This window comes from Miniopterus natalensis, chromosome 7 (genome assembly GCF_054644295.1).
Source record: "Miniopterus natalensis isolate mMinNat1 chromosome 7, mMinNat1.hap1, whole genome shotgun sequence".
In the NCBI taxonomy this organism is placed as follows: domain Eukaryota; kingdom Metazoa; phylum Chordata; class Mammalia; order Chiroptera; family Miniopteridae; genus Miniopterus; species Miniopterus natalensis.
Window position 1 is genome coordinate 37,855,186 of NC_142087.1, and position 25,037 is coordinate 37,880,222.

General features: G+C 39.4%; 1 protein-coding gene across 1 annotated transcript in view; it reads right to left on the bottom strand.

Annotated features, from left to right (window-relative positions):
- PTPRM (protein tyrosine phosphatase receptor type M) overlaps positions 1–25,037 on the bottom strand; it is a 617,147-nt gene that overhangs the window by 182,539 nt on the left and 409,571 nt on the right. The window contains exon 15 of the mRNA XM_087818949.1: positions 10,674–10,806. Coding sequence (XP_087675075.1) covers positions 10,674–10,806 — 133 coding nt within the window. The remainder of the gene's footprint in view (positions 1–10,673; positions 10,807–25,037) is intronic.

Consider the following 25,037-nt stretch of genomic DNA (forward strand, 5'->3'; position numbering starts at 1 on the left):
TCACAAATTGGTGCGGTACCCAACACAACATTTAAAATTTTATGTGACCAACACAACATTTAAAAATTGATTAGTTGTCAATGATAAAAAAATAAAAAATTTAATGAAATAAATCAAGATTCCTTGCTTCCCTGAGTGGGCGAGGGGCAGGGACAGGAAGATTGGTGACATTGGAGTGAGTATACCTGACTGAACTTGAACTGGGGACAGATGCCTTCTCAAGACAAACTCCTCACCAGGGCTTCCCTTACTCGGCTGTATCACCTTTACTGGCCCCACAGGCAGTTCAGATTATGACTCTTAAGATGGTTTTTAGGATCAAAATTCTGAGTCAACCCTAGCTTGACAAATTATAAAAGAAAAATCTTGACTATTGGGGCAAGACAACTATACAATCAACAGACACAATTATAATGAAGCAATTCCCAGTAAGATAACCTTCACAAATTTTCAAGTGTCCCCTAAGTGATCAATACCATTCCCTGATGACAGCCATTGAGTTAATGCTATGCTACCGCTTCTTTTTTAAGATCGTAACATATTACTGAGATTTCCCACCCTTCCCTTTGGTGAAGAATAAGACCTTACCTAAGAATTAGGCATTAATAGCTGACCATTCTCTTTGAGAAATGGCCAATTTCTTCAAAGACTGACTGCTGACTCAGACCCACAACCCACAGGCTTTTAGACAAGGCAGGTAAAACGATAAAGAACATTGTGATAGCTCCCAATAACTTACACTTAGGCTAAGCCGTTCAGTATATGCTTTTTCCTGATTGTGTTTTCTATTAATGTTTTCTTTCTGACAAAAGGACAGTAAACCATTGTTTACCAAAAATTCGTATCAAACACATACACTGAAAGGAACAATCCCATGCGAGGATGCAAGGGGAAAGCTATTAGCAGTCTGGCCTGGAAATGAGAAGACCTGGATGAATTACAAAGAGCCCTGGCATAGCAAGATGTCAGCCTGAACATTTCCATTATCAACCCACTGAATGGGAGACCTGAAAAATTGGATATTTTCATTTATTTAGGACCAATCTCATAACATAAAGAAAAATTCATCCGGAGGCTGTTTATTCAATTTTTGAATATAACAATTTTTATCTAAATTGATATTTCAGCCCTAAATGGTTGGGCTCAGTGGTTAGAGCGTCAGCCCTCAGACTGAAGGGTCCCGGGTCTGATTCCAGCCGAGGGCACGCGCCCGGTCGGGGCGCCTGCGGGAGGCAGCCAGCAGACGTCTCTCTCTCTCACATCCATGTTCCTCTTTCTCCCTCCCACTCTCTCTGAAAAGCAATGAAAAAATATCCTCGGGTGAGGGTTAAAAAAAAAATTTGATGTTGCCTTTGAAAAATATGCAACAGAGTACACCATGTATAAAAAGACTCCAAGGAGTTTTAAAAATAAATGATAATTTAAGTAAATGATACTTATGAGCAAATTTTTCTTTTGATTAAGCTGTATCTGAATTTAAATATATCTCTATTCATTTAAACTATTCTAATATTTCAAATTAAAAACTTAAGGAATTCAAACTTTAAGAAATCACACTATTTGAAAAAGGGAATATGTCCACCAGAACACCTGCACTTCAGAAAAATTAATAAAATGTATTATGATATTATAAAATTCACATCCCCCTAAATAAAAAGCCAAAGCAATTCAAAGTCCAGTGTTGTACTGAAAGGCTTGTATTAAAGAAGTATCTTTTGTGTTTAATTATTTAATATACTGCATATCTCCTACGGGCAAAGCACTGTGCTGGGTGTGGGAGGTGGGGAGTCAAAGATGATTTAAAAAGATCACATCACAGCCCTTAACATGCTATAATTTAATAGAAAAGACAGATGGCACCCAAATAATTCAAGAGCCTGAATGTAAGGAGAGTGTGCTGTGAGCTCTGTAATGAGGGGGTGAGTAAGGAAAGTACCAAACTTCTGGGTCCAAATTAGAATTCTGCTCTTCAGGCAGGTGCTGCTTCAAGCCATCTCAGGCACATAATTAACTTTAGAAAGTTGTACTCATGTGTATGCATGTGAGGGAGAGAGAAAAGGGGCCATTCTTAGATAGGATAACCGGGAGTACATTTTTGCCAATTTTTTGTTTTGTGTTGTTTTTGCAAACAAATAGAAGTACGTTGAATTTAATAAATGAGTCATTTTTCACTTGTTGCAGTAAAGCCCATAAAAATAGCTTTACTTTAGTTCCACCACAGCAGTGCCAATAAGGAAATAGTATATGTGGAAATAACAAAAACAGCATCCAGTAGATCTAGGGATGCATTATTTACTTTCAAAGCTCACTCTGGGAGGACACTGGGCAAAATGCGCCTTTCCTGTTCAAGTTAGTATATTATTTAATACAGTACTGCATCTTGTATTGCTGAGCTCCGCCCAAACAAACCAACAAAGCCTTCCTCCCTTAATTAACACAGTAGCTCCTGTCTATTTTAGCTAAAAATTAATTTTATGTGACTTTCTATAAATAAACCTAAGTTAAAGATTCCAGATATGATTCCTCTCTTTGTTAAAAAGAAATTTAGATTTATGTTAGAAGAAGGATCATGAACCTTCCCAAAGAAGGATCATGAACCTCTTCCCCTATACTCTATTTTTCACTAATGTTTTACTCATTAATACAAAATAAAAGTAGTAAGAATTGAAGAAATTATACCATTAAGTTTGAATTCCTGGATTCACTAAGTAAGATGACAGTTTAGACAATTATCCCAAGTAAAACATCCTGTTTTTAGGCCCTGGGTATTTCCAACTCTACAAATTACACGCAGGGCAAAAGTAGGTTTACAGTTGTTTGGATGGAAAATGCAATAATTAATACTTAATAATGCAAGAATAAACTTTGTTTTGCTCACCCACAACTGTAAATCTATTTTTGCCCCCCCTGTAGAAAGTGAAGCCAGATCAACATGAATAGGAAAAAGAAGAGCCAGGGTAGGACTGAGATGGGAATGTCAACACACGCTGTCTGCAGACATCAAGTGTGGAGAACCATTGATTTCAGTGGTAAATATGCAACCCCCTCTTAACGTCTTTGTCTGTACTGTTAGACTTGAACTTCAGAGGTAAGATATACAGAAAAAACATTTTAATAAGCTATGCTAACAGATATCAAATAAAAATGAACTGTGTTGAAAAGTTAGAGGGCATTAAAAACAGAAATCAGTAGGACAATTGTGCCCTGAGATGGCCCACTACAGTCCAGCAGGTTCAGGGCTGGTGCCTGGTTACATGGCAAAAGGGTCCACACTCCAGACGCTCCAGAGACCTATCCTGACCTCTTGGAGCTGGAATAGTTGGCTGAGCAAGGAGTCCATATAAATGCATGAAACTATTAAGCACCCTGAAGAGAGTAATTCTGTTCTTTTGTTCTGACCCCAGAAGGCAGACCACTTGGCCCCTTACTGGGTCTCAGTCTGATTTTTTTTTTTAAAATCCTCACCTGTGGATGTGTTTATTGATTTGTGAGAGAGAGGGAGGGAGGGAGGGAGGCAGGAAGGGGCGGGGAGAGAGAGAGACAGAGATTGGTTGCCTCATACACAACTGACTGGGGATCGAACTCACAACCTAGGTATGTGCCCTGACCAGGAATTCAGCCTGCCTGCAACCTTTTGGCATAAGGGATGACACTCCAACCTCCAACCAACTGAGCCACCTGGCCATGGCCATGCCCACTCAGAAAAATTTGGGGCTTATTGGGAAGTCCGCATACATGGTAGAGGACTTTGGTTTACTTCTCTGCAGAGAATGTTTTTCCATATTCCAGCCACCCCCTGTCCTGAGCAGAAGCCTCTGCATCAGGAACACTGCTGGGTGAGTGTGGCCAAAGAGCAGTTCTCCTTCCTGCTTTCAGCTACAGCATTGTCACCAACACCAAGGCCTGGCCTCAAGTGATGGGGACAGCGAACTGTCTTACTCCAGGTAGCGGTGTTCCTAGCTATTCTCATAATTACAGACCTCTGGTCTCCACAGCAAGGGGAGGTGTATTCCCTCTAAAGGAGAAGCTGTTCCTTGCCCTTGCTCTTCTGAGCATGGAAACAAAGACTTTGAGGCATGAGTGCAGTGGACATTGAAAGCAGAGTCAGCTACAGCTCATAAACTAAAGTTACGTGCTATGTATATTAACAATATAGTTAGTATTTATTAACTTCAGTGGTAATAACTCGTTTTCTTCTCCTAACACTCTTACGGGGTAAATACTATTATTATGCCTTGGCACACCTGGGAAAAATGAGGAACACAAAACTAATTACCCTGCCCAAAGCCACACAGCTAGTAAGCCACAGAGCCAAGGTGTGCACGCAAGCATTTGTCTACAAGCCCCCTCTCGCCTAGGCTCTAGTGTTTGTCTCTGAGGGGGAAGGGGAAGAGCAAAGGCTCCCCCGATTCACAGCTTATGAGAAAACTTCACAAAGTTCTCTCACTCACTAAGCCAGACAAAGATGCACTATCTTTACTACTGTGAGTTATCAGAAGTAAACTTAGGACTCAAAGAATACACAAATTCACATATTTGAAAGTATCTTAAAAACACTTTCTTGAAGGAAGTGGAAAAAGCTTTTATTTAGCTAATTCTCCAGTGATAGCTCAAAAAGAAGATTAAAACATGCTGGCAGGGTTTCAAGTATTTGTAGGCTTACAGCAGAGTAAGCTGAAACGAGATGGCTATATGCTGTTTCCCGCTACTGATTGCAGAGTATCCGAGCGTTCCAGAGCAGGAGGCATCTGAGCTTTATCGTGTGACTCTGCAGCAAGGTGGTCAACAATCAGACACACCTGGATTTATCCTGGGCGTACTACCTATGTCACCTTGAACTTCCCCACCTCCAATAATATCCCTTAAGCTACTATGTATCAAGCACAAACTATGCACATGAGTTATTTAATTTTCATGCTTCCCTTATGAAGTACGTATTATCATCACATTTCACATTTGCAAACTAAGCTCAGAGAGGTTAAGTAACTCATCTAAGTTTACGCTGCTACCAAGTAGCAGCTGGGATTCTAACCAGGTTTGTAAGATTTTAAAGCCCAAGTTATCATTTGCTGACATTTTCCTCCTTTAAAATGAAAAATTGGTGCCTATATTCCCCACACTCCTTTTTAAAATAAAATCTTCCTTATAAAGAGTTCTCAAAGAACCCCTAATATAACATAATTAAACCATTAGGTTGAGTCCAGAAATACTGGCTCATATAGGAGCTATCAGGGTAATCACATGCGGACCAGGTTAGAGGAGCCCTTAAAAAGGTCAGTTTGCTTAACTTACCTCCGTACAGCAAGCCATTTCAATCATCGTCTATAAAACTGAAGGGCATGAGAGCTAGTTGTCAGGTTAGGACGACATCTCCATGTCCATTTGTGTGTACATGTTTCTTGTTTCACGCATGTCAACGCATGCTCTAGTGTACAACACTCTCAGCCTCTGGCTATCATTTATACGGCTGCATATTAAATTCACACACTCTAAATAAAAATCATAAATGTCTACTTCTCTCTTTTTTAAAAATGTTTTTATTGATTTTGAGAGAGAGAGCGAGCGAGACAGAAACATCAATGAGAGAGAAACATCATCGATCAGCTGCCTCCTGCACCCCCCCACTGGGGGTTGAGCCCACAATCTGGGCAGGTGCCCTGACTGGGAACTGAACCATGACCTCTTGGTTCCTAGGCGATGCTCAACCACTGAGTCACACCAGCTGGGCTGTCTACTTTTCTAATGTCATTTCTGAAAATGTAACTTTGAAACAGGACTTTGAGTAAAGCTTCCAAAATATTTTCCACATACAACTCATACTTGGTTATAATGGAACAGAAATCCCCATCTCGTGGGGAAACAGGTAGAGCGGGAGAACTACAGTTAGTGCCAGCTTGCCTCTAGCCACGTGCTGCAGGCAGCTCTTTGAAAAGAGGCCTTTCATCAATTTCTCTTTCATCCCTTTTGTTTCATGATGTCTTCAGAAATACTTCCTATTTTTATTGAAGTTTTTTTCTTGGAAGTGCCAGTATTGTTTAAATATAATAGAATGGGTGCTAAATATTTAATGACATATGCAGCACTTGCATTTAATGACAAATATACATCTCTTAAAATGTGTTATGGAAAGAAGGCAGAGGTTTAGTGCTTCAAGATTAAAATAGCTATATTTACCTGTAACACATGCTCATGTAGTTGAATAACTAATATTTGCTATTTTGACCAAGAATGCATATCTCTTTAATTATTTCCATATAGCCACAACTTCCATAATTTCTATTTGCCACAATGGCTGAGACTGAATTTTACTGAAATTAATATAAATATTCTCAAATTTTTAGAAAATCTATAGCAATTTTAGAAACAATAGTAAATATAATTCATCAGGATAAAATTGATGGTGCTTGTATGCTAAATTCTGTCAAACATGTTATTGAGATAAATTATTCCTTATGAAAAAATGTTGGAAATGCAGGTATTTTAATTTACACAAATATATTTAATGACACATGATGAAACATGATAAACACTACATATATCCTACTCAACTTCTTTTATATTAACTTTGAGAGTATATTGTCATGTATGAAACTTTTATATTCACCTCATACCCTTTCTTAACACTTGTGACATCAAAACACTGCACCCTCAAAAGAATGCATGTTTTTGGGTAAGAGAAAAATATAAGAAATAGCTTTACTTAGGGAATAAGGATAATAAATGTAAAAGTTTTAGATCAGTTTTTAAGGAAGAGATAAAGTTAGTCCAGGCAAGGCTCAAATGGATTAACATTTTTACACAAATTAACAACTAGTCATTAATTTGTAAAGGGTTTATGAAACATTCTAGCCAAGTTAACTGGTCATTCCTGGATTGAGTCACTATTGCTTAGATGTAAAAGAATTCCACGAGTGAGTATGAGTTTCCTTGTTCTACTAGAGGCCTACCTTCAGCAACTATTTTTTTATAGAAGGCTAGTTCTTCAGAAGGCAACACAGTCTTAGTTAAACTGATAGTGGAAACAGCTCCCAAAAGTATTTGCTGTTCTTCCTCCCAAAATCTCAGGCCGACCTGGCCTGGCCTGCTGACCAACACAGATAATAACTACTGGCTTTTCCTCAGCAGGACAGGCTTCCAACTGTATTTCAGGAAATATGAATGACTTTGTTTCACCCACACTTCCTCTTGGGCCCACCCTGTCTTTATAACCAATGGCAGGTATTTGCGTTGGCTGACTTGGTACTGTGGGTAGAAGAAAAAGAGGCTAACTAGCCCGTATAGGACAGAAACTCAAAGTTGGCTCTAGGCTCCAACCTGTAAGATGACTAATACTATACTGAAACCCACACCTGAGTAATTCTTTTCCTTCCCGTTTTAAAATTGAGTACCTCCTATGTGACAGTGGAAACACGGCTAAAAGATGAACCGCTCATCCACTAACAGTTCTAGGCTTGAACTGACTGTGCAAAGAGAGCCTTTGGAAGAACCATTGGGTATGTTTAAATAATGAAATACAGTAATGAGCCACCCACTGTACTTCTAGAATAACAAATGCACAGTACTGTCACCACAGGGTGCTACATAATTGAAAAGCTGATATTTTGAAATGGGGAGGGACTTCAGAGATCATCTAGCGCAAATCTCTCAATTTACAGATGAGGAAACTAAGGCCCAGAGAAGTTCAGAATCACAAAGTTAATTAACATACAGATCTAGGAATTCCCAGTCTGAATTCAGTGTTCCTCTGGGGGGTCAGAGAGCAGCTGAAATGGGTGAAGGAGATCAAAAGGTATTAACTTCCAGCTATAAAATGCTTGTCATGGGGATGTAATATACAGCATGGTGACTTAAGTTAATAATACTGCACTGCATATTCAAAAATTGCTAAGAGAGTAGATCTTAAAAGTCCCCATCACAAGAATAAATATTTTTGTAATTATGTAATTGGTAACGGATGTTAACTAGATATATTGTGATTATTTTGCAGTGTATGCTTTACACCTGAAACTATAAAATGTTATCTGTCAATTATACCTCAATGAAAAATATATTCAGTGTTCCTGGTAACCAAACAATGTAACTTATTACATATCAATTACATATTACACTCCAATAACTCATCCATGGTTAATATTATGTTTTAACTATTCTGTTTAAAAAGAAAACTTTTAAGATATAGATTTACATTTTTGGGGAAAACCTTGAACAACTAGAAGTTTTAAGAATTTCTGTTAAATATGACAGTTTGTACCACATGACTATTCAGGTCTCAATCATATAAGTCTTGTACTCACAGGCATAGTATATTGGCAAATTTGCCTTACAGAGAACATATTTTATAATTTGAAAAAAAGCAAATATGAAAGTGGCACACACTGTGAAAACAACCCTTTTAAGATTAATATTTAGTAAATAATCATGTAAGTTTAGTATGAGTTATTGGGACTTCGTCTAAAATTATATCAAGGGCATATGTTACCATAGGTAATATCTTCAAATGCATAATTTATAACATTACCTCCATGACTACCTGAGAGACCTAGGTAAACAATGAATTAACCCAGCGGAAACAGACCCTGGGAGGATGAGTTCACATTTAGCTAAGGTAACAAGGGCAACTGCTTGCCAGATAACACAAAACTCCACATGTTCTCACAACTAAAAATAAATCTCTCCAGAATGTTTAGTTTTAATATGCAGGTATGGAAGGGCCTAGTGTTGCTTGGAATTTATACATCATCATACTAAAAAAACCACAAGCTAACAGTACAGGCCACTAGTACCAAAGATAAGCTATCTACATAAACATCAAGGTGGAGAGAGACGAAGTACATCCAGGAGTAAGAATATGAGAGGTGAGACAGACGTAAAGAAGTAAAAAAGGAAGATATGGAGGAAGAAAGAAATAAAGAGATAAACTGGTAAAAAAGAAGACAAGAAGGGTAAAGAAAAGAGGTCCAGAGAAGTGACATGAAAAGGAAAAACAAAATTAAAAGCAACAAGAGAAATCAAATGATGGGTGAAAAAAGAGAGAAAGGAACAGAGGAATATGGCAAGTGGAAAGGAAGAGTTGAAGCGATGGGGACCACTGGTGACACACAGCTGGGACAGGGCATCCGTTCGTCCCGAGGCCTGACTACAACCATACACATCAAATAAGCAAGAGATAAGAAAGGAAGAATAAGAATGCATATATATTTGGGTGCTAACTTACCCCTTAAATGTTGCTGCTACCAAAGGGTTTATCCCATCCTTGACTTCCTTCTCACTCTACAGGGAACTCTGAGTGTCCTCACCCAAGCCCATGGCTTCCACTCCAGGACGTGTGGACAACTTTGACTATGGCACCTGGGTATCCCAGTAACACCAGCACATCCAGCGGCCTCGTGGGTATCTCCACTTAACTTTACAGGAACAGTGAACTTCAGAAGTGCAAAGCTGAACTCTGTACTTTCGCTCCCCAAAAACGTTCTACTCCCTATATTTCACATTTTGGTCAATAGGCATATCTCCTCTACGTTGTCTAAGCCAGTAACTAGATTCTTTCTATATTGTTCCATCGCCCTCAGCTTCTGCCTCCAAATGGCTACTAAAACTTACCTCCTCTCCTAATTTTTCTAAAGTTGCCCCCTCTTCGTTCAACTGGTCTTTCCGGCCAGTTCTTTCTCCTTCAGACTGTGCTCAACCCTAACATCAGAGCGATCTTTCTCAGATAAAAATTCTATCACACCACTACCTGCTTACAGGCCATCAGCAGGTTTTAGGGTCAAGTCCATTCTCCTTAGATGACCGGACAAGGCTTTCAAGGCCTCACTTTCCCAGCCTCTCCTTCACCCCGCCATCCATGACTTTACTCCCACTCTATAATTGTTTTAAAACTATGGAGAAACAAAACAAGATCTGAGTATTACCTGTTTGGGAAAATTTATCCTATCGTTCCTTTACCATCTATATTTTTATGTTGGTAAATTTTTATATAAATTGAATATTGTATTATTAAGCAAGTTTTTGCTTATTTTCACAAAACAAGACACTGTATTTTTCAAGTATCAGAGGTGAGGATTGCTCAAAATAGCCATATCTGTTTCCTCCTCCTCGAGACCACCCCTTGGCTAGACAGTGCAACCTTATAACATGCAATGTGCTCTACCTCTTGCCCTTAACTGTGCCCAAGCCCTGTGTTTCCACCAGGCTGTCCTTCGGGTCCCTTTCTCATGGGGTGTTGTGCCGATTAACCCCCTAGCAAGGTGCCTGCACATAACATGGGCTCGATACTGTCATCGTCGCTATTTTCATTATAATGAGAAGGAAGTCTGCTTGCTCGTATCTCCAAGAACATCAAATAGGTTAATATGTCAGTAATATGTTAAAAATTTCCTGGTGAATAAGTGCCTTTAAAGATGCTGCAGAGCTTTATGTACCAACTTGTGGGAAAACACGTGATTTTTATGTTAACTTGGCATGATTTGTTTTGCCTGTTCATCCAAAATAAAAATGTACTCTAAATTCTGTCCCATAACCTTGAATGCTATATGATGAAAAATGCCAACAACTGGAGTCACAGGTGTGTCCTGGTTATCAAAGCCATCTCAGTAACTGAATATTTCCACCCGTATGAAGCAGCTTGACAACAATGGGACAGAACCACATCTTAGGCAGGAGCGAGGACTCACCTTTTCTTCATCACCAGCACAACTCCTAGGAATATAATAACAAACAGCAGGATGCCAGCAATGACTCCAGCAATTTTAACTGTGTGGTCTGTTTGTTTCTCAGGTTCTGGGACAGGTTTTGGAGTAGCAGCTCCTAAAGATGAAAGGAAATGAAAAAGGAAAGAGGGTAAGACAGAATAAAGATGTCACATTAAAAAAATTTCTGCTGTGTGTAACAGTATTAAGACCTGTTACCCGAGGCTGCAGGCAGATGAGCTTTGACTTTTCCAACAGCTTTCATGTACACTGAGAGGAGTGTAACTGTTCACACTGTTCTTCAGAATTTCACCAAATTATAATATGGGCTGGATAGCACACCCATAACTGACCCTTGTATCAGAGACTCTTCTCAAACACAGCTTTTTATATTTTGATTATCTCTATTGGCTCCCTGCTCTTTCTGCTATTTTAAAACTTGCTAACAGCACAAAAGCTATCCTAAGCCTTTATCCAAATTTGATTTGCTGGAATATTTTCCTCCATTATTTTTCATAAATGAAGCAGTAATTCCATAACATATTAACCCAAACACCTGGAAAAGCAAGATAAGCTCATTTACCATGCATTTTACCAGCAATTGTTGTTGTTGTTTTTTAACACAATAGAGACTTCCCTCCCCTTGCCATTGGAACTCTAAATCTAGGTCAAATCTGGTAGGCAAAAGATTCCTTCTAAGCAATTTATACAAAGTAGGAAGCAGCTGATGATCGCACTACTGGCACCCACATTTAATATCTGTTGAAATGAGATAACCAGAGCCTTCCAGTGGCGGCTGTCTTAGCTCGCCTGCTTTCCCATTTCCAAACACCGTTTGTCCTGTTTATGGTATAATGTGATGGAATGTCACATCACCGTCCGATGAAATATCCATTTCCTCTGCTAAATGAGCTCAGGATGAAAAATATTAGGAAGGTAATGTTCAATTCACTAAACAGAATCTATTTTTTTAAGGGCTTCTACCTTTTTAATCAGAGAGAGATAGCGCTCAGCATCTGAGCCATTGCGTCACCCTCACTAGGTTGACAAATCATGCCAAAAGGAGGAAAATTGTATGTTCAAATTTCTCACCTTAGAATTTTGTTTTTTGTTGGTAAAAATGTAATTAAAATTGCATGTTGGTACCACCTCTCCCTACCCTTTCATTGGGTTTTCCATCGTGCTTCATCTGGTTCTTGAAAAACTTAACCATCCTTGTGTCTTGTGCATTCTAGATTGGGTTTTTCTAAGATGAGTCAACTCAGAGAAGTAGGGAGTGTCAAACTATAACTTTGCATCCATTTCCACTGGGAACATACTAACAATGTTTCTTTCAAAAGACATTCACATTAAGATTGTACAGATGACTCTGCAGCCTGAACACAGAGGGCCATGATCATCTGAGTCTGCACCCTGTGTGTATGTTCCAGTCAAAGTGACAAGCGTAGAGAAAACAGTGATGTAAAATTCACACCTTATTAAATACAGAATCTTCTGGATAACCCTTTTTAGGTCATTTTTATTTCTGACAACTTCAGGAGGATGTCCTGTTATTTTGTTTGAATGAATATCCTTCAAACTAGTTGTCCAGATAAACCTTGAAAATATCAATGCTTACTCCTTTCATTGTAATTATGTCTTAAGTATTCTTCTGCAATATGCCACTGGAACATACAACCAAGAGGTAGACTTGGAGGAGATCATTACATTAAATAAATTGCTAGGAAAAATTTAAAGATAAAATGTGTATTTTATAACCTTGGCTGGGTGGCTCAGTTGGTCAGAGTACCATCCTGTACACCAAAAGGTTGTGAATTCAAGCAACCCATGAGTGTTTCATTCTCACATCAATGTTTCTCCTCTCTCTCCCTGATCCTCTCTCTCTAAAATCAATAAAAAAACATATTCTCAGGTGAGGATTAAAAAAAAGTGTATGTTATAAAAAGATAAATGAAAAGTAAAAAAAAGCAATCCATGTAAAAATAACATATTTCAAATTCACAAAACTGAAAAAAGGTTCAATGTTTCTAATTCTGATGTTTTCTACCCAAGTACAAAATCTTAACTTAAAAATAGTAAAATTAAATTATTTTTATTCTTCCAAATGTTGGCATATTTAGAGTCATTCTATGTATCTCACTAGTTACAGACTGTGAGTTCTCCAATTACTTTTTCTACATAAATGATTCACTAAGTTTTTTGGTAACTAAATTATGCCAGTAAATACAACACTTGGGAAAGAAAATTTTTGGAAAACCTTAATCTAGCTTAAAAATTTGAATGTAAAATAATAACACGGCTAGAACCCATACATTGTGAACACTCAGTAAGAGAGGAGTTTATCCTGATAAGGCCATGCACTTGCTTCCGCCAACCAGGCAAGGAGCGTGTGTTCCTTGAGCCTTTTACCTGTGCTCTGTGGGAACTGGTGAATGACTCTACGCAGCTTTGGGTCAGGAAAGAGCTCACCCCTGCAGCCCTCCATCCCCTTTAGGAAGCAGGCAGGCCCATTGCTATGCAGCCAGCATAGCCTCAGTATTATCATTCCTTAGCACTTACTTTTAACTCATTTCATATTGCAGGTCAAGAAAATGAAATGTTCTATCTCTGCAGGACACAGTTGCAATGTGATTAGGGTAGCAATCATACAAAGTGGGAGGGCAACTCAGGGCGAGGAGGGCTGCCTGGTGCTGCCTGTGAGCCACCCACCCTTTGCCTGCAACGGCTCAGCCACTAGATCCTGTGATGTGCCTGAACGAAGGCACTGATTCGGGTGTCTGGGTTTAGCACGGCTGTGGGGAAGCATGAGCACAGTCACGAGTTGGGATGAGATAAATCAGGACCCGAGATCAGCTCATGGGGGTGTGCGTCACTAATTCCAGGTTCACTCTAGATACAGGTCATTCCTGCCTTTCTCCCCTGCCCTGCCCTCCAGCCCCCTGAAATGGGTATCTTCATGTTCTCCTTCCAAAGGATGCTCTTCTTTCCACTTTGTTTCTTGGGGAACTTGTGGTTGTGAGCTGTCGGTCGGCCTCGGACAGAGGACAATTTAATGACAGAATGTGGTTGCAAATGACAGCTTGTTCCCTGCCCCCCACCCAAATCTCTGAATTTAACAGTACAATTTACAAACGGCCTGGCAAAAGAGTTGTTTTCAAATTTCCCCCTCTGTCTTGTTATTTTCTTGCCAGGTTCCTAATGGCATAAATTTTTATTCTTTTTTTGGGGGGGGGGAGGGTATAAATTCTAATTATTCATGGAAAGGCATTGTTTTCTCTTCTACTGTACATTCTATTTAGAGTTTACTGCACATTTAGGTCATTTTAAAGAGAATAAATTCAAATATTCAAATATATACATTTAACAACGAGCACTATCTAGGCTTAAACGTATTCACTAAAATAATGAATATGCTAAATATCTCCAGAGATGGAGCATAACCTTCACAGGCGCCCACTCTACTGGCTCCTACTGGCAGCTCTGGGTTTTGCTTCCCCTTTGCCGTCAGCCCTGCAGCCCGCACCCTTTCCTCTCCCGCCCTTGTCCCGGCCAGCGCTCCAGTACGCGGGGTACCGGTCCTCATATGTGTACGCGCACAGCCTTGTAAAGGAGTTTTGTATGCCTCTGTTTTTAAACTACATAAATGGCATGCTGTAATAAAAAAGAGACGCTTTGAAATAGCTGCCTGGGACAGCTGGAAGGTGAACGGACAAGGCTGCTGATGTATGGGATTTGCGGGCGACTGGCCTCGAGGCCCAGAGGACACAGAAGAAGGGTTTTGAGAAGTGGACAGAGGAAGGAGGCAGGGTCGTGCGGAGTGGCAAGGGGGTGAAGGTCTAGGGAGAGGAGGAAGGGGAGGCACCGGGGCTTCTTGAGCGGAAGGGCACAATGAGACGCAGCTAATGACTGCAAAGCGCACAGTGACGGCGAGATGTGAAGGCTGGGGTGGGAGCCGTGGGTCCGCCCAGGAGCACAGGGCTCTAGGGCCCTCTCCCTGCTCCTCGTAACTAGGTGAAGGAGGGGACGAGCGGGGGAGAGGCAGAGGTGATCCATGCAGCTTCACCAAGGCGAGTGGGCAGTGGGCAGCGGGCAGATGAGCGGTGGAAGCACTGGAAAGGACGCCTGCTGAGCAGCCCACTCACATGACGCAGCCCACTTGCTCTCTGTAGTCTTCAAATTAGCAGCAACTTATGGAGGGCTTTCTATGCTCAAGGCACTGCAACCAGGCTCCCCAGGGGAACTCAAGGTGAGAGAGGAGATGAAATCTCATCCTCCTGTGCCCAATACAGAGAGCCACGCGAAGTGCCACGGGTGAGCGACAGAGCCCAAGTGGGGGCAGTGCAGAGGGAGGGCAGGGGAGGCTTTCTCAGAGGTGACAATACATGGGGGCTTGAAGGACAGCGAGGACGAAAGTGGCTGGGTGGGGAGGACGCTTCACAAGCCGAGGCAGGGTGGTCGGGAGCACAAAGGGGTCTGTGATAATATCGTTGTTGAGCTTGGCTGAAGCCCAGGGTGGGTGGGGAAGTCATGGAGACAGCTTGGGAAACGGAAGCGTTACGGGGTCGTGGGCATTGCTTACCGGCTGGAACAGCCTGTGCTAGATTTAAGAAAGAGATGCCACGGAGGGCAATGGAGCTGTGCCCTGAAAACAGCTGGGCAGTACTACCCAGGCTCACTGAAGAAAGAAAAAGGACATTCAGAGAGCCACGGGAAGGCTACTGCCTCACCTAGGCCAGGAGTCTTCAGTGTGTGACCTAAGGGGGCGACTGGGACTGAATGGACACAGGGACGCACACAGGTGCGCCCAGGTCTCGGAGGGGGAAGGGCTGGGTGGATGTTGGTGCCATCGGTGGAAAAACACGGCTGGCTTCCTGGGGGGAAACACGTTTGGGTTCAGTGCTTGAACTGAATCCAAGCACAAAATACTTTGTCTCACTAGTACAATATGTTTCACTGGTAAAACAAAACCAAAATATCACTCCTGATATATGGGGGGGAAGAGGGGAAAAGTTGGGGACAGCAACCATGGATGGGTACTGCTGAAAAGAGAAACCGACGAGTTCAAGAAAACTTATGAAATGAGACATGAGAAAAAAAGTAGAAAATAAAGTGGAAGCTGTGGAAATATATAAAAATATTGTTCTTCCAAGTGCGCCTCAAAGAGCACTGTTTCCAAAAGACACTGTAAAATTTCAATTAAGGAAGCCTTAGATGTTTTGTACTAGCATTTTTATGAATTTATAGCATAGAGAATTTTAATTTTCATAGGTTTTAAAATTTTTTTATCTTTATTGTTTTAAGTATTACAGATGTGCCCCCTCCCCACTGACCCCCTCCACTACACTTCTGCGCCCTCCCCGGGCCTTCCCCAGCACTATTGTCTGTCCATGGGTTATGCCTATAAATTCATTAGTTAATCTCTTCCCACCCCCCCTTCCCTCTAGGTTTTCCTTTTTTGTTGTTTTTTTTTACCTTTTGCAGAGGTAGATTTATTTTCTTTTTCCTTAATAATAGCAACCGCCCAGTTTTAAAGATTACTGTGAGACAGTTCATTCATGTCTTGTGCTCAGAGAATTTGAATTCTTTGCAGTCTGTGTTTAGGTTTTTCAGCTGGACCTTAACATTACACATAATCACGAAACATCTCCATGATTTTTCATTTAAATTACATATCATTGTTTTTCTCCCTGGGAATGCAAAGTCAATCACTACTCTTGGAATAATCTACATTCACACTTTATGTGTTATTTGTAACCTGATTATGCTTTTGAATTTATAAATCTTCCTTTGTCCCTAATTTCCACCGTTGGGCATGCAGAGCATGTATGACTTACAAATAATAATCAGAATCATAATTTTTCATATAAAACTGAGATACTGGATTGTTTGATATATGCCATCTTTAAAAAATTAATCTACTTTTAAATTTTTTTTCTAATTTCATGATAGTCACTGTCTCCTTTATTGATGTGGCCAATACCCTGCTGGTAAGATGATCTATCAAAGCCTTATCACTTACTATCAGGGCACTAAAAGTTTCAAGAGAATTATCAGTGCTGCTGCTATTGTGATGAAACAGCTTTATGTTTTCCATTTGCATTTCTCAAATCATGATCAGGTAATAAAATGAAGAAACGATTTGTCAATAATAAGGTATCAGCTGTGTTCACCTTTCATACAGAGTGAATAATCCATAAAGGCAATGGGAGTAGATGTTTCTGAGGATGCGCCAGTTACCAGTGGACATTTCTAACAGTTTGTCTGAAACTAAGTTTGAAGGCATTAAAATAAAAACTACTGCCCCTCAAATTTTCTTCCAGACTTTGTGCCTTTCGGTCATGGTCTAGCCTATGTTTAGCTTTTAAACAACATGCCTGTGGGAGAAAGAATCACCTCAGCTTCCTGAACAAAGTCATAGCTATTTGCAAAAACCCCTTGTAATTTGCTGACTGGAATTTGTCATTCCCTATCTTATCAAAAAGTAAGTACATAACACCTAACAAATTCTGTGCTTGATAGAAGAATCAGTATTTCTGAAGTGCAAAAAGATACAGTCCAGCAAAATGCACGCAGAAGTGTGATGTGCCTCACAGGCTGGTAAGCTGCATGCACACAAGGTGGCCCTTAGAAATGCACAGAGTATTCCTGGGGTCTTAGGAGAGGGTGGGGTCACATAATCCCCCAATTCTCATTCAGTAAACATACAACTTTTTCTCAAACAATGAAATTCTTTAATAAATAAGGCTGGTATTAATTGTGTCATTCTGTTCAATTTATTCTAGAACAGAGGTTCTCTAATGAAAGAGACTTGAAGAATCATTTGGAGACTTTTTGAAACATGCAGATGGCTGGGTTTCCCACTGACTCCACATCCAGGGTCTGAGGTAGGACCAGGAATCTATATATAACACTATAGGTGATTCCTTAGGCAACATGAAGAAAAATCCAACTCAAGAACCATTGCTCCTAAAAATCTGTGAGGAAGGTTTTCCCAGACTATGGCAAAGGGAAAAAATACTTAATTGGGTTGTTGTTTTTAAAACACCTAATATATTAATGTACTTTATCAGTTAGCCAACTTCTTTCACTGCACTATTTTAAAATATCCTTTTACACAATTAAGAGGCAAACCTGGTGGAATAAAACCTTGGTTTTATAATTAACCACAATAAGTAGAGATTGGAAGATATTTTTAATTGTAAAGGAATTTAAAGCATGCTGACCAGATGCTACTAAATAAGACAGGAAGAAGGCTGACATTTTGGAAGAATTACTTTATATTCCAGGTATCTTAGACAACTTTTGTTTAATATTGCACCAGGAGGTAAAAATAATGCCATTTTCCAAATGAGAAAACGGAGGCAGCAGAAGCAGTCAAGATAAGGAGTTTTTCCTTAGCGAGTGAGAAGGAAAGTGAAGGGGCTACACTCTGGATCTAGGTCAGTCTGTGACGTCCACTCTTGTTTCACTACATCACAACGTTCCCCAATAATACAGCGAACTCTGGTGATTACTCCTAACACTTTAGAAGACCAGATTCAAGTTTAAAATCATCCTGATCAGTTATAAGGAGGAGAGCCTAACACAAGAGCAAAACCAACCGAACAAACAAACAGATGTACAGAGCAATGCAATAAGAAGAGGAAAATCCTGAAAGAAAAATACGATAAATATATGAGGACAAAGGACTTTCTGGGTCTAAGTGCAGAAGAGAAAGGCCTGGTGATACAGTCAGTGTGATTTTGAGATGCACTAGGGGAATGACATGCACATAATAATCCTTCCAGGGTACGCGATGCTGGGCCAAGTAGAAATGCTGAAAAGGAATCAAAGAAAAAAAATACGAATGATCTACAGGGCAGAAAAAAGGACTATGAATAAAGAAAAAAGAAATTGAGGTCATTTCTGTAACCAAGGGAAAGACCGACAAGGGCCCTGATGCTCTTTCCCTGGAGCGTTTCAAGGGTGCGGACTATTTCTTGTCCACCGCTGGCTTCTTGCGATGAACACAATGTCTTTGACATAGTTGTCACTTGGCAAGTCTCTACTGAATGAATGTCTTAAGACACGTAGGAGGCATTTTTAAAGAAGACAATTTTCATGTGTGATCTGTGTATGAATGTGGCATATTTTTTAATATACACACATAGGCTTGAATGAGCCGGAGTTCAAGTTCCTATAGAGAAAAGCTGCATCTTTTCCCTCTCTGTGTCCTTAGTGCTTAGAACACATTAGCTACACAGTAAAAGTCAGAGCAAGTGAATAAATTTTGGTTGTACACAAAGGAAATTTTGACCCTCAGCACACAGAAATGAAACATATGACAAAGGAGGTTTTAGTCATTTTATCATTCAGTTGAAGAGCAGTCCCATGATATTAGACAGGTTTTCTCACCTCCCCCCTCAATCTCTAAAAAGTCAAAAGACGCTATTCGTTTTTCGTCCCTTCTCATTCCCACTCTCACCAACATGTCTACTTCCCTTTGGACTTTTGCACTTGACTCCCGAGCAGACATCGCATCCAGTCCCTTTTACAGACTGCAAGCATACTTATCTTCTTAGAGAATAGCGCTAATCAGGTCACTCTTTCATTTTAAAAACAGAACAAAAATACGATGAGTTCGCCACTGCTTATTTCAAAAGGCAATCAAGGTCTTCCATGAGCTGGCTCCATCCCCTCTCCTAACCTGATGCCTGTCTTCTTTTCTACTTTCTTTCATCGGCCTGGGTTCCAAACAAATGGAAATGCTCAGTTTTCCTCCTCCATCCAACATTTCCCCTTCTCAGGGCCTTTGCTCCTGCTGCTCCTTCTGCGCGGACGCATTCCCGCCTCCCTTTCCGTAGGTTTAAATCCCACTCAGCCTGCAAAGGGCACCCAGCCCCCATACCTTTCCTGACTGCTTTGGAGAAGGTATTCTCTCTCCACTGGACAGCAAGAGCACCTTGTTTCACCCCTCTTGCATAGAACTTACTATTTTCAACCTTGAGTGAGGTTATTTTGGTAAATCTCTTATCATATACTATAATATAGGCCCCTGGGGACAAAGTTGGTTTTGCTTTTTGGCCTTCACAGACCTGGCCTAGTGTCTCTTTATGTGTCCACAGTACGTGCAGAAACATGTTTGCTGAATCAAAGATTTCTCACAATAAATCTCATTCAAATGTTTCTGTCTCTCTCGTTTGCATGGTTTGCATAGCCCACCTATTCATTTTCCACTTATATTAAAGTTCTCAGACACAGGACAATGGGTATAAGTGGAAAGAGGAAGAAAAGGTAAAGTGGAAAGGAAAGGCAACAGGCTTTATCTGGTGGTCTTTCCTCCACTGATCCGCAGTATTTGGTGAGGGTGTTATTACGGAGACAGAAATCTGCAGCTATTTTTGAATGACCTACATGGGCATCAAGACAATATGCTGAGAAAGAAGGAAAATGTCTGAACATGCTGAGAGACCGTGCACAGAGGAAGGGTGTTTCTCAGTATGCTGGTGACAGATAAAAGTCTTTACCAGTATATTTACTGACCAAACTTTCATCAATAAAAAAAATGAGATTAGTAGAAAAAAAGAGCACGGAAATAAATACCAGTGGCAAAATGTTATATTTCCAGCACTAAAGCAGTGAAATATATATCCATCAATGACGAGAAAGTTAACTGGGTACATATCAGAGAAACAGGAAATGAGTATCCGTCAAGAATAAAGTGTTATGAACTCAATACTTGTAATGATTAAGTGGCTACAGACCATTTTTCATGATCACATATGGAATTTGTTTTAGAAGTCTTTAAACTAGCTAAAGTTTTTGCTGCAGAGTAATTACAATGGTCTGAGGCTTTTTAGAAAGCAAAAAGGAGAAACTTCTAATAAGATAATGCAAACATGATTTCAACTATTTAGAATAATTTCATTTAATAAAGTGATTATATCATTCCCAGGACCCTTATTTGAAATCATCTTCCAACTTCCTTGTTACTCATAGGAGAAATAAGGCAGAAATCTGAAAATTCTCTTTATTAAGCCTCTAAGCTGAATAAAAGACACATGCAACTCACTCTGATGTATCTTTACCCATGTGCATGCATAACTGTACACATATATACAGCATAAGGTAAAGGAAGTTTTCAAAGATATAGGAGAAGAACCTGCCAAACTGGTTAATAATCTTGAGTAAATAAGACAGCACCTAGGCAAATTCCCAGACAAAAACTGATCTGCCAAAATGCGCTTTGACTAAGAGAGCTTCAACTTGAAGAATAGTTTGTTACAATTAATAACAAACCATAATTAATAATTGCATCATTAGCAATACCAATAAGTAAATTATACATATTAAACTGAACATCAATTACATTGCTGAAGTGATGTATTGCTTGGATATTTACTAGAGTAAATGGGAAAGCTCATCAGAGATACTGATAGATGTGCTGAGCAGATGCCATTTATTAGGCCCAAGGCAGGTGCCAGGCTTATTTTCAAAGACTGTTTCTCAGCGATAGATTCTTACTCTTCTAAATGAAAACAACATGTTGAAGAAAACTTGTGATGCTTCTCATTCCCTTACAAACCACTCTATATTTTCCAACTTCATACTCAGTGTCTGAAAAGTTATTTAATGAGATCATCCATAACCCTTCAAACACAGGCCTATTAAAGTGCATCCTCTTAGGTTCTCTTGAGAATTGGTGCTACTGAAGGACAAACACAAAGAATGGTGTCCACATTTAAACCAAAGACAGTGAGGAACAAAGGAACCCCGAATGGCCAGGACAACAACGGGAGCAAGGCATTTTATTCCATGTGCTGGGCTACAGGAAGCACAGAATAGGTTATACACTGCTTTGGGCATATTACCACTTCAAATAAAGTAGTTGTCTTTAAAATGCAGTCACTTTTTTCATTGTTATCATCATCACCATCACTACCGGTATCAAGATAATGGCCTGGGTCATGCTGCTGCTGTTTATAGCCCAAAGACTGGCAAATGGAAAATATTATCTGTGGGGGACTCATTGCAGGTTCTGACATATGACAGAATAATATTCCTCTCATGCTCCGGTGCTCCTGGACACCATGCCATCCACATTGTGTTCATGTAAATAACACCCTATGTAGCATGAAGAAATCCATTCATTTTCCCAGAAGTTCAACATCGTACCTCTCTGAAGGGCTGCGAAATTCAAACTTGGAATGGCAGTGGCCCTGGTATAATTACCTAGTTCTCTTGAAAGCCCTAAGAGCCATAAAACAATCCTCTATTAGAATAAAAACTACAAAGCTACAGAAAAACTTACCAGCAACTGCCATTTCCAAATTCTGCCTTTACCCTGGACCAGCTTTGTGTGGGGTCTTTAATATGCATATATTACTGTATTCATTCTCCCACTGCCCATCATGAAATTAAGAAACAGTATTCTCCCTGTTTTACACATATGGAAGCTGAAATTTATTAAGAGATTTGCCCAAGAGCCTTCTATCTAAACTTGAACTCACTGCCTTCTATATAAAGTAAATGCTTTCCAAATGATGTGCACTGGGATCCGGAGTGTCCATGTAAACCGCCCTCTTAAAATTTGGTGCAGAGAATCCTTAGGACCAGATTCCTGTCTGACATATTTGAAAACTGCCCTAGGAAGTGTGCCATGTAGTTTAGAAAATGACCTGTACTCTAAACCTCACTATCCCTATGAGTTGGTCATTTGTCCCCCTAAGTGCAGAAGAGAGACAAGTACTAGCACCAACCTGAGGTTTACCCCTAGAGGCCTACCACTAGATTGAAATTGTTTTGAAGCTTTTTCTTTTGTTTGAGCTTTTTAAATAAAGCATGCAAAAGTTGTGTTTTATTCCACAACATATTGATTTTTTTAATAAAAATAATGTTTTAAATGATTTTCATCAGGGAAAGTGATACTCCCTCTTTGAAGGCCAGGATTCCAGTCTGCCAAGCATAAGGAAAGGGAAGCAGCTAGGTGAGAGTGCACAGTTCCCTGAAGGACAGCCACCTCTCTCTTCCCCTTGCCCTCAGGACAATATATGGTAGCTAAGCTAGAAAAGCCACGACTTGTGAACAAATCAGACATTAAAAGCCAAAGCCCAGATCCTCTCACATGAAAAACAATAATTCTAAAAGTAGTAGGTGTATGGGGCATGAGGGTGGGGAGGAGGGAGGTGTATGTAATTTGAACAAGCCAGACTTTGGGCCACACTGAAGACACTGATGAACATGTCTGGACACTGACACTGTCAAAAGGGCAAATAAAATGAGGTCTTTCTGTTGAAAAGATTGTTGTTGTGTTTCCTCCTTCCACTGACCGGTCCCTACTTTCCCTTGATTCTTTTACATGGTCAGAAAAGTATTTAAAATAAGAATTCTTTTTTCAAAAGGGAGTTTTGTTTATTCTAGATCTATCCTTCATTTTTTTTTTTTATCTATCTGATCTGACATCTTTTCAACTTTTGGCTGAGTTAGGATAATTAAAGAAATTCTGCCTTCCTTTCCATTCTGATTAAATATATTGGATCACACCCATAAATACTTTAAAAAAACTCACAAATACTAAGCATTTTACAGTATTCTAAAAATACTTGTTTACCAGAGAGACTAGTCCAAAGTCAACCAAACAAATATCACACAGTAGTACAACATGGCCCTCTGCCTACAAATTTACCTTATATCCTAAACTGTAGTAATTCTAAAGCAAGTAAATAGATGAAAATCACAATATCATAATTGATACCTACCAACAGTACAGTGGAATCTCATGTTAGCCATTGGGGTAAAGAGAAAGACCTAGTGACATGATATTGTCACTCAGTTTTGATAAATATCTTTAAAATATCCGTGCCTTTTCCATGCTTATTAATATTGAAAATAAATTAATTTATCATAAGATTGACGCAATATATTTCTTTATAGAAAACTCAAGAATAAGCAAACTCATGCAAAATTCTTAAAACTATTTTTTAAACTTCAGGCATTTCCTTTTCCAAGAATTTTGCATCTTTTGCTGAAATCTTAGTTTATTTTGAGCTTAAAGCTTTAGTTTCAGCATTCTTTTTGGACATGCACAATGCACCAGATTGTTAACAAAATTAAGAGGTAGATTTCCTAAAATACAAAATTTCAATTTATGCTTTTCAAGCCAGAAAGCTCTATGCTTTAAGCAAACAGAAGACAGTTAAGTACATGGTTTTGTTTTCCTTCACTACACTGCTGACAGAAAGAGAAAACACAAAAAAATATTGAAAAATTTAATTGTCTTATATTGAAAAGCTTTTACGTAGTAATCCTAAAGTTTATGTAGCAAAAATGGAAAACAATACAATCTCAGTGCAGTATACATCTTTTAAAATATATTATTTCTGAAACCAAATGCTTGACATTTGACTCAGTATTTCCTTACAAAAAATGACAAGGAAAAAGGGACAGAATCTCCCATGGCAGTCCTGTATCCTCTCACCATTTTCTTGTAACTATACTGTTTTATAGATGAAACTGCCATAGCAGAATGACAAATATAACACATAAAAGAACAAAAAAGGGCAATAAATCACCAGTGACACTGCAGCCCATTAAAATGCATTCAGCTGGTGTTGCAGGAAGAATAAAAATTTCCCCTCACTTTACATTCTTTCCAGCTGAAAGGAAATTTTAGATTCCTCAAGCAAGCCTTATAACAAAGTCCAACCAAATTCTCCACAAACCAAGTTTCTATATTGGCCTCCATGGCCCAAATATATAGCACTAATACCCTGTTCACTGTATAATAAGAAATGCCCAAGATGGGGCATACGAATCATTAATTCTCCATCGACATGCGATACTACATTTGAAAAAAACAGGATACCTAGTTGGAAAATAGAAGTTTCAATTAAGCCACTATTTCCAATAAACTGATTATCAGCTTAAATGAAGAGTTCGGCTATTATTACTTATGAGGAAGCCTTAAAAGAGGAAAAATTCCCCTTACTTCTTACCTAAAATTCTCTCAAAAGGTCAAATCAAAGCTCCTAACACTGAAAATGACTCTGGTCTCATAGAGATATGCCATTTTAGAGTTTAACTCAATGTATGTTAACTTATTTCATTACGCACTCATTACACATAGTTTAAGATGCTGGTAAATCTGTTTAAGTGAAATATATATTGAACTGTTTATGTTGGTCTTAACAGAGATGATAAATGTAAGTTCCTTGAGAACAAAGAGCACAAGTTACACATCTCTGAATTCTCATCTCTTAACACAGCTAATTCCACAGAAAAGTGTTCAAGGACACAAGAAGCTTTTTAAGAACAGGATGACTGAGTGAAACCTTCCCTCCTATATTAGGGACAATGAATACTCTTGGAGCA